Source organism: Octodon degus, unplaced genomic scaffold (assembly GCF_000260255.1).
Source record: "Octodon degus isolate 3935 unplaced genomic scaffold, OctDeg1.0 scaffold00019, whole genome shotgun sequence".
NCBI classification, from domain to species: Eukaryota; Metazoa; Chordata; class Mammalia; order Rodentia; family Octodontidae; genus Octodon; species Octodon degus.
Genome location: NW_004524595.1, coordinates 7,593,854 through 7,604,385, shown reverse-complemented (window position 1 = coordinate 7,604,385; position 10,532 = coordinate 7,593,854). Strand labels below are relative to the sequence as shown.

The 10,532-nt window shown below is 48.5% G+C and overlaps 1 protein-coding gene across 1 annotated transcript in view; it reads right to left on the bottom strand.

Annotated features, from left to right (window-relative positions):
* Nucleotides 1–1,015: 1,015 nt before the first annotated feature.
* The window catches only part of Adcy3 (adenylate cyclase 3), a 96,091-nt gene continuing 86,574 nt past the window's right edge, over nucleotides 1,016–10,532 (bottom strand). The window contains exons 12-21 of the mRNA XM_023711115.1: nucleotides 9,838–9,954; nucleotides 7,811–8,070; nucleotides 7,499–7,564; nucleotides 6,134–6,215; nucleotides 5,162–5,320; nucleotides 4,582–4,728; nucleotides 3,959–4,078; nucleotides 2,894–3,017; nucleotides 2,196–2,320; nucleotides 1,016–1,753 (exon numbers count right to left, since the gene is read on the bottom strand). Coding sequence (XP_023566883.1) covers nucleotides 1,571–1,753; nucleotides 2,196–2,320; nucleotides 2,894–3,017; nucleotides 3,959–4,078; nucleotides 4,582–4,728; nucleotides 5,162–5,320; nucleotides 6,134–6,215; nucleotides 7,499–7,564; nucleotides 7,811–8,070; nucleotides 9,838–9,954 — 1,383 coding nt within the window. The 3' untranslated portion in view covers nucleotides 1,016–1,570. The remainder of the gene's footprint in view (nucleotides 1,754–2,195; nucleotides 2,321–2,893; nucleotides 3,018–3,958; nucleotides 4,079–4,581; nucleotides 4,729–5,161; nucleotides 5,321–6,133; nucleotides 6,216–7,498; nucleotides 7,565–7,810; nucleotides 8,071–9,837; nucleotides 9,955–10,532) is intronic.

The following is a 10,532-nucleotide window of genomic DNA, read 5'->3' as shown; positions in this document are numbered from 1 at the left end:
TTTTTTTTTTTTTTTTTGCGGAACCGGGGATTGAACTCAGATCCTTGCGTTTGCCAGTCAAGCGCTTATCCTACTGAGCCATCTCCCCGGCCCCTAAATGTATGTAATCTTTTGTTTGGAGCAATATTTTAGGCCATAAGGAATATGGTATAGTAAAATACTGTTGGATAAAATAACAGCTAAGCAAGTAACAGCTAGGCAGAAGTCACTTTGAAAAAGCACAGTTAGACATCTGCCCAGAAATTCAGTCATAGGCCCTCCCCCTTTCTGGTTCCTTCTGCACACCCCAGCTGTGACTTTCCTGACCCTGAACTCTTCATCCCTACCTCCTTGGCCTGTTGGTGTACTATTTCACCCTGGAGCCTACAGTGTGCTGGCACTTTCTTCTTGGCTTAGCGGCCAGATGACAGCTGTAAAACCTCTGTCTAGCTGGTCATGTTCTCACAATTCCTGTCCCTTCTTTGCTCACTCTCAGATGGATAGGGAGCATCACCATGCCAGGCCCAGCGCTGGACTCATGGCCACTTCTAGACCACAGGCTCATGAGGCTCTGGCATGTGTGGGAGCTTCAGTAAACTCTGGAGATGGTGAATCAGCTTGGCTGCCTTTTAGAAAACAACAGCTCAAGAATAAAGGGATGCCTCACGTCAAGCTCTTGCCTTCTAGGCATGTAGTGGCCACCAGTGGTTTGAATCTGCAAAGCACTTAGTGAGACACATTAACAGAATTTCCACAGTGATCCCATTTAAGTTGAGTAAAGCTTTTAATAAAACAGTCTTGTTCTTTGTCAATACCTGTAAATTCTCTTTTAAAGCAGTAGCAAAGGCGACTGTAGCAAGAGCTCAAAAGGCAAGGCAATATTGGAAAGTGTTTTTTTAACAGGTTAAAAATATAAATGTATATCTGTTTATATAATTTTCTTTCAGAAATAATCCCCCCTCCCCCCACCAGATGAAAGGAAATATTGCACTTTCAGCTCCCTGTGGGGTCCTCTGGTCTTTCCTGCTGGTCATGACTAAGGTGACAGGGTTCCAGAAGAACCTTTCAAGATTATCAGGACAAGGGCCATTTCACCTAACTGGGACCATGTGGAGACACAGCCAAGTCTCCAGGGGAATCCCCTTCACAATAGCTCAGCTGTCAATTCCAGCCAGAGGTATATCATCCTCCAGCAGCGCCTGGCCCTGCCAAGGACTGACCTTTACTTCTCCCAGCCTAGTGGCACAGGCAGCTGGCTCCACCTCTGCTCCGCTTATGCTCACAGTGGCCATGGCCTCTCTGGGGGAGGAGGCCTGAGTGGCAACAAGGGCTCTGGCAGGGCTGCTCCAATACTATGCCTAAGACTCCTACTCTGGGGAAGCTACAGGCACACTGAAGAATAGTACGGCCACCCTCAGAGCTTACATATCCACAAACAGATAAAGGCTTGAGATTCTTAAACCTAAAGTCTATGGGAGTGTGTACTTCAGCAATTTGAGGACACTGGGACTTGGTTATTTGCCCTTTCCCAATGCTTTTGTTCCGTTCCAAAAAAATAAATTCTTCCATCCCATGTGGAGCCAGAGGCCATTCAGGAATTGTCCACCACCTGGTGGGGTAGTGTCACAGAGGAGCCATTGGGGAAGGCAGGTGGCCTGTCTCGTCCCTTTAAGAAAAAGGTCAGCAGCTCTCCCTTCCCTTTCACAAAGATAGGACCTCGCCTCACAAAACGGAAGCCATACTCTCGAAGGATGATCTGTGTTTCCTCCACCACCTGCACATGAAGAATAGAAGAAGAGGGCTTGGGTCAGGGAGGGAGTGGAGTCTTAGCATAGGGACTCTGTTCCAGCTCCCTGGGGGTTGGGCTGAGGGACATGGAACCCAGGAATACTGCTCCAGAGCCATCCAATTTCCCAAAGATAGTCTTCTGGTTGCTCATGTGGGACATGGGCCAGATACTTTCCCTCCCTGTTCTCCTAATCCAGTGCCTATTTTGTGGAGCTTTTCTGGCAGGCCCAGGTGACAGACTGGGGTTGCTCAGGGAAAACTACTGTTGGGGAGTGGCTCCTCTCCCCTAGAAGGTAAGCCTTAGTGTTGCAAATAAGTTAGAGGCTGGGCCAACAGCAGGAGGCAACAGTTGCTAGAGAGCACATGTTCTGCTTTCCTTTGTCCTGTTCCCTGCATCTGAGGACACTCAGCTCTGTTGCTGGACATACCTGAATATTGCCCATCACCCCTGTGGACTCCATCCTGCTGGCCACATTGACTGTATTGCCCCAGATGTCATAGTGTGGTTTCCGAGCTCCAATGACCCCAGCCAGAACCCCTCCTTTATTCATGCCTAGGGTAGGAGACATAAAGTTAAGCACAACTACACACCAGGCATTCATTACCTGCTCAGAAGCAACTGCTCCTCTTGGAGTCTGCCCCGGACCCTTACCACAGAGCTGCTTACATGACACCCATGTTCTTTGTTAAGTCATTATCTCTAAGGTACCAGAAGTCATGTGTGCTTACCCTCTCCTCACCAGGGCCTTAGCAAATTTTGGCTGCTCTGGTATGCTGATGAATTTACTCAGGGGGGTGGCAGTGGTCAGCTTCCCTAACACACACACCCCAGCAGAAAGTGGCAGGTGAAGCTCATTCTCTTGAAAGGGAAGGATGATCTAGATCTTGGAAAGTCAGACAACAGACTTCCTAGCCAGGTTGGGCTTCACTATCAGTAGGGCCAGGTCTCTCTTGACTATTTCATCACTCAGTTTTCTGATGTGATAGCAGATGACTGCTTTTCAGGTCTCCACTCATTTTGTGTGTTGAGGCCACTGTTCCCCACTACATGTGCCTAGTCTGTGGGGTCCTCTGGTCTTTCCTGCTGGTCTTAGTACCAGAAGGGCAGGCAGTCTGAAGCACTTACCTATGCGCAGCATGAAGTTGTTGAAGGACTGGTTGTTGATGTTTGTAAGGGTGTCCTTCATAGCAAGTGCAAAGTCTGCCAGGTCAGCCAGATGCTGCCAGCGCTCCTTGTCTGACTTTTCCTCCTGTATTGAGCAGTCGTAAAAGTATCAGGTGCTGTCCAGGCTGTACCTGTGTGGTGGCAGTCTCACTTGCTGCTTTCCTATAGCAGCATTCTAGGGCAATTCCTACAACTAGTTGTTAGTGGCATTTTTTTCCTTCCTGCTTTAGTTCCAGCATGCCACTGTACAAAAAACTTGCACATCACACAGGTCCTACTAGCAGGCCTAGGGCAGACTAGGCTGTGGTGGTGGGAAAGACAGTCTATCCAACTTGCTCCCTGCTTGCTATGTACTCATTCATGAGGCAGGTCTCTTCACCACCCGGTTACCTGGTCTTTAGATTTTTATGTAGTTGTTCTTATTTGGATTCAGGTAGTTTTTATAGACCTTTGAGGCCCTTGCCCAACTTTGTTTATGTCACCCAGAAATGGGAAATGAACCCTGGAAACCTGGTGCTAAGCACTGCCATTATGGTGCAGTTGTCAGTGTGAAGCAGGGTGATGAATAGTGCTGGGCACCAGGCCCCCTTAGTTCATTTCCCAACCTTCTGGGAGCTAAACAGTGGCTGTACAGCTTAGTATACCTCAGCAAAAGGACAGACCACGGAAGCCATTGAGTTCTCAAGTTCCCCACTTTAGGCCTTCACTGTGGGAATGGCTCCTGTTCCCTATTCTCATCAAGTGTACAGCCTGAAAGGGGCTCAGTCACCTTACACACTGAGCCCTGTACAACCTCCCCTGCAGCACAGTGATAGATAGGGTTTGTCTACTCTGCTGTTTCTCTACTCATTACTTTCTCCGTGAGCCTCTTCTATCTCTGCACTGATATCCTGATGCTATGTGTTTCAGAGCCCTTTGTACAACAGTACAAAATAGGTTACTGTTTTATCTATGTAATTTCATTTCTCACTTGCTGCCTGTTTCTTCCCCTTAGGCAGAATCCTGACCCCTCTCCAATGCCTGTACCTTGCTGGAGCTGGTAAAACCATTGGTATTAACATCTGGGGTGACTCCTGAAGCGGCCATGTAGGTGCTGCCGATGGTTTTGATCTTGGTGATGACCCGGAATTTAGGGTTGTCTAGGAGCTGAGACCAGGGTTAAGCAAAGAGAAGAGAGGCAGAAGCAAGGTGATATGTGAGTCAACTCATAGATCTGTCCATTTATGAGGACCCTGCAAAGCAGCCAAGAGACTATCCTAAAAAAAGCTCACTCACTACACCTGCCTGCCACATGCTCCTTGCCTAACTTGTTGAGGCTCAGTTTCCACAACCTTACAACTGCCAGCTCTCCTGGGGATAACTGAGCACATATGTAAAAATATATACCCTGGCTTACACAGTACTCAACAATGTTTAATGAATCTGAGTTTGGGGGCAGGAGGAGTCCTGGCACCTGCAGGTCTGTTGGCTGGTCCTTATGTGATTCCCAGGCTCCCATACCCTCAGAACAAGCAGTTCTGTGTAACTAAAGAAGCACAGATGTGACGGGGAAATGGAGCCAGTGCAGTTACTCACTTCTCTGACTTCTGTCCCAAGAGGTGATCTACCTAGGATGAGTTAACTAACAGGAGGGGCAGGAGGGCACTCACAGAGTCGAAATCTGAGATGATCTCATTGAGGAACCGCAGACACTCAATGCCACCATTGTTGATGCTCTCCTCAGTGTAGAAGTCAGCAAAGTTGGGCAGAGAGGCAAACATGACTCCAATCTCATCATAGGATTGGCTGTACAGCTCCTGAAAAAGAGGCAGGACCCAAGTGTGCACTTCCCCATACACGATACATACACTCAGACCCAGACTCCTCTCAGATGATCCCAATTTTGAATAGTGACAGCATAGCTCATCACAACTTGGAATAAATGAAAAACAGCACTGCCAGCTCTTGCAACAACCCAGCTCTTGAGAAAAGAGGGTTTGTGGAGCTGGTGACCCCATGCTGCTTTCAGAAGATCACAGTGACAGAAGCAGGACACAGCCCAGTCCCATCCTCTGCATGGGGCCTCCGCTGTGGCTTCCTGAGCAGGGTCTACAGGTGTCCTTCACAAGTGGCCCTGCTCCCTTCTGCTGCTAATGCTGCTGCTCTGGGCCCTAGGCACTCCCAGAAGGAAGAGCAAAAGAAGACAAATAGCTCAGCTCCTGGTCCCAGCCTGTAGGGCTTACCCCCTACCTCATCTCTCTTCTTGGACCCAAGGAAATGCCGAGCGACATGCTCAGGCAACATGTTGGTAACCAAGGCCTCATTCCAGCGTCGCATCTCATATACACGTTCCTTCTGGTCGTGGACCTCAATCTTCCACAAGAACAGTGTCCGGGCTAGTTTTTCGACCTACAGATAGAAGCACAGGCAAGGTGTGTACTCTAAAGCTGGCACTTCAAGAGTGGCGCTGGGACATAAGTGGATGATTTCCACTCAGAAAAACTAAAAGGATGTGGGTAAATGACAAGGAAGGTCACCCTCGTAGGTTTGGCCCACAGCAAGTGAGGACCCCAGCCTCAGGTTATAGCTGAGATCCAGAAGGTATTCATGCATAAAATCAGCTTAGGATCCTCATTTTAGCTTCAGGACTATCTTGCAGGTAGCTGGGTCGAGGAGCCAGGATCTCCCAACCAGGAACTAAGGTCTCATTTTCCACAACTCCATTTGGCAGGGAAGTAGCTGAGGGAGGCTGTACATCCCTTGACATACCACTGGGCGGCACCCAAGCTAACATGGAATCCTTACATGGATACCACCCTTTCTCTTTTAACCACAAAACCTTTCTCAGCCCTCTTCCTTTCTCCTCTTGCTCTGGTGTGAATGTTGGGGTATCTGTGTTACCTCCCTTCTTCCATAGTAGGGTAAGGCCATTAGCCCTGGCTTATGGAGTAGATTTACCCAAGCTTTTGTGCCAGCCCTCTGACACCCAGCCTCCATACTTCAGGTTCCCAGAGGTCAGAGGATGAAATACAGAAGTGTTTCCTTTGCTTACTGAGAAAGAAACCTTACTGAGAAATGGAGAAGGTAGTAGCTTCCCCAGGGTCCCACACTACACTAAAAAAAGAAACTGGCTTTCCTTAGGTACCAGGGTCCTCAGACCTGTGCTGTCTTAGAGACTTGAAGGTTGGGCACAGGAAGACAGGAGAGTGTGGGGGCACTCACGTGTCGGGAGAAGTAGTAAAAGCTCAGCATCATGATGAATATCATCACTGTCATCGAGTACTTCGAAGGCATCAGGGGCAGCCTGCCAGCAGATAGGAAAGTAACTGAAGGAGCCCATGGCCTGCCCTCCAGGAAAGGGGAACCCCTATAATTGGGTGGTTTCATGCCATGCTAAGCCTCAGAAGTTTCCCCTACCCTGTTAGGCCCCTTCATATTGAATTCTGGTTCCCTGGAAGCAGCAGAGCTTTCTCAAGACTGTGGCCATCAGGGTGAACTCCCAGACCCTTTTAATAGCCACTGTAGCTTCTGACTGATCCCAGAAATGGATACTAGCTTGTAAGATTTTGGAGAAAGGGAAAACCAACATTGAAGTGGTGGGACTTCATAGGGATTAAGGCACAGTCTTAACATGGCTTTCCTAGCTTTATCCATATTTTTGTGTGGCACTCCAGTTAATTTCTGTTACTGTGTAGTATTATGTATGAATATACAATTTATCCATTTCATGTTGTCATCTGAATTTCCATTTGGTGCATGTGTGTCTGCTTATTACAAACATTACTATAATGGATGACCTTATACACCTCCCTTGGACATATTTGCATGCATTTCTCTTGAGGTTGTATATATAGGAGCAAAATTGCTGGGTCACAGGATTATTTTCAACTTTACTAAATAATCCCAAATTGTTTCCAAAAGCAGTTCCACCAATTTATACTGCTATCAGGCATATGAGTTACCACCAAACTTGATCTCAGATTTTTTAAGTTTTTTCCAAACTAGTGTGTATACTGTTATGGCTTTTTAATGGCATCTGACTATTTGAATGCCTTTTATTAGTGGCCAGTTAAACTTTTTCATGAAAGGGCTATTTGAGTCTTTTACCTACTCTCTACTAAGTAATACTTTTCTAAAAAAGTCTTAACTTGAAGATCTTTTCAATGACTGAATCATAAAACACTTTAAGCTGTAGTTAGAAAGGACCCTTAGAGAACCTCTTCTGTGTCAAGAGATGAATGTGAGACCTGCCTTTGAGCCCACAGAGGACAACTGACCGTCCAGATCTTCCTTAATGTTATTTCTTTCTCAGTTCACCTGCACCCACCCTCAGCCCACCCCACCACACTTCTTTGCTCCCTAATGTCACTGTCTTTGGTGCAGGACAGCCCTGGACTGGAGTCCAAGCTAGAATCCCTCTGCTTCTACCACAGCCCTTGGGGCACATATGCCTGATCCTCTAGCCTGTATGCTGTAGGTCATACAACTATAAAGGAGCAAGATGTTGCGGTGTTGGCCACTGAATTGTGTCTCTAGAGGAAGGGCTTTAAGTGGAGGATGGGGAAATGCAGTGACCCTGGCCCTTACCTGTCTGTGCCATTGAGCCCAAGTGTAGAAAGTACGTGCACCATCTCTGAGGCCACCCTGGGAGAGCTGTTGGAAAGAGAGAAACGCTCAGGCCATACCTGGGATAAGAAGCCTTGCTCAGCCGACCTGAGGTATTCTAGGTCTTCATTCATTGACATGGAAAAGATTGTTGCCACATCAGAGCCAACCAGTGACTTGTCTGTGAGCAGACACAAGCCCTTCTTCCACACCAGTGAAAGTCACCAAGGCAGAGAGGGGACTTAGGGTGGGAGGAAGGAGACCATGCAGATCCCCAGTCAGGTTCCATCTTACGCATGCTCCTGAAAGCGTTTGTGGTCATAGTCATCAAAGACAGGGCGCCAGGTGTAGAGGTTGATGGTGGCCGCTGCGCTTGTGACGAGCAGCATGAGCGTGAGCTTCACCATGTGGCTGACCTGCACCAGCATGATGGTGGCGATGAGAGACAGCACGGCAATGTAGCTGTAATACTTGGGGTTCTCCAGGCAGCTACCCTCCAGCTCTGGCTCTGCAGTTACATTGTAGGATCCGGCATAGTACTGGAGACAGCTGAGCTGTCCACCCGGACAGCAGGGAAAGGAAATGACAGATTCAGAGAGGGCTACACCAGGACAGTGGCCATTCAGCTGCCTGCCCTGCCCCACCCCACCCTGCCCTACCTCAGAAACACGGAAAAGGATGCAGAGATGCACCAGCATATAACATGAAAAGAGCTTTACTGTCGCCTCATTTGATGTTCAACAAAATCACTATTTTCACAGCAACAAGGCCACTTACTGGGATAATCAGCTAGGAATCTAGGTGCCACCAGCACCTGCCAGCAGAGGAATGGCTACCAGCACAGAAGCTCTGCTCCAGGGGCCACCACAGCTCTCCCAGGGTGGCCTCAGAGATGATTAGTTTCTGTGAAACTAGAAACTAGTTTCACAGAAATTTGCTCTTAGTCACACAACTAGCAAGCAATACAGCAAGAACAGGAGCCAGGTCTTCAAGCTTCACACTTCACAAGAGTGGCTGTGAGGCCACCAGTGCCCACTCAGCTTCCCTGTGGCAGCAGCCAGTCATGTCCATATTTGGGCTAGGAGTTCCTGCCCTCCTGGAGCCTCTTCACCAGCTATACTGCAGGACAAATGTGGCATAGTGTACCCTAAGCCAAAACAAACCTTTTCCTCTAACTTTCAGCTCCTTTGGGCAAAAAGCCTCAGCATTCATATAACATTTTTTTTTTTTTTTTTTGCGGAACCGGGAATTGAATTCAGACCCTGGCACTTGCCAGGGAAGCGCTTATTCTACTGAGCCATCTCTCCGACCCCTAATTCTAACACATGCAGAGTTCTTACACATGTCTAGCATCTGAAACCCACTAACCAGTGGTCCACAAACGGGTGCCAGCCTCTGTGTGCTCAACACACATGAGCTCAGCTCCTCCCCTTGGGGTGGCGGGGCTGCCCATGGGATCACCTGGCCCTGATGCTAACTCCTGGTTCCTATCAGACCAGACTTGTCACTCATACCCCTGCCACTGTATGTCTCCTTGCCTTTATTCCTGATCTGAAATTGTTAAGAAAACATTGCAAATAAATTTATGTTTTTAAGGACTTATTTTTCTTTGGATGGTACTGGGAATGGAACCCAGGGCCTTTGCCCTGAGCTACATCCCCAGCTCTTTTGTTTTTCATTTTGAAATAAGGTTTTTTCATTTTGAAATAAGGTTCTGCTGAAGATCCACCTGTCTCAGCTTCCCAGAGTGCTGCGATTATAGGCATGAGCTATCATGTCCCGATAAAAAAGGGCTTTTAAGAGCATGTATGTGGTACTTCTGAAGGTGGAAGAAGCTGTGAGATCAGAGTTATCAACAGTTCCAAACACTCAGGGCTCAATAAAATGCCTGTGGCTCCAAAGCAACAGATCTGGTCTTCTGACCCCTGGGCCTTCTCCCCAGGAACACACCTGGCTGTCCGCTCAGGACCCCAGCTTCTCCGGGGACTGAAGAGAGCAGAGGACAAAGGTGATTTGCCTGCCCTGGCCACCTGGATCCTGCGAGGGTGCAGTCCCATAAACCCAGCTTTGGGAAGGCCTGGCTCTGGGAGGAGGGTAAACAGGTGCAGACCATTGATGATAAAGGGTCACCTCCCCACCCCCATGGACACCTAGCACCAGCCACACTGTGAGTCATACTTCACATGTGCCGAGGGCTGATCAATATTACACCACTTAAGCAGGGAAAGCCACAGTAGCAAGGCCACTAACTGGGGTAGTCAGGCTAGGAATCTAGGTGCCACCAGCACCTGGGGGCCACCACAGGCCCAGCAGGAGCTCACCATGTCCACAACGTTTGCCATAACCAGAATGAAGATGGCCAACATGGCCCAGGTATTCCTGGCCCAGCGAGTCCGGTCGATCCAAGTCGAGAAGGCCACAAGCTTCTTAGGAAAGGCCTAGGAGGAAGGGAATTGCAAGGGCCCGAGCCTTTGATAACACTCGCACACTTGGTGGCTGATGACTGCTTGCTCCCATACTCTAAGCTCAGGGATCTAAAAAGTAAAGCCTTGCTGTAAGGTAGGGCCTCAAGAAACCTGACAAAGTGAGGCCACGCTGAGGGCAAAGTGCAGGAGTCCAGGGGCTCTGTGTCAGCCATCACGTGTGCAATCCCATGGCCTCTGAGTCGCACTCCCTGGCACAGAAGATACTATCCCAGGAGGCTTGGGGCTAACTCTCAGACAAGGGCAAGGAAACATTCTTAGGGCTGTCTGCCTAGCCACCTCCCCTACTTTTCCTGAATCAGTACCCCAAAATCCCCACCCCAGTTATTTGGAAAGCCACCTGTCAGATTATTTTCCCAAAAACACTGCTTTTTCTTTGTCATTCTCATCAGAAAATGTCTGGCACCTTCATGCCAGAAGGTGTCCCATGCAACAGTGTCCCAATTCCAGGCTGGGTTTTAACATCTATCACAACTGGAACCAGCCCACATTCCAGCTAGGCCTCCTCTGCTTTTTACCCATAAGCTTCTTCC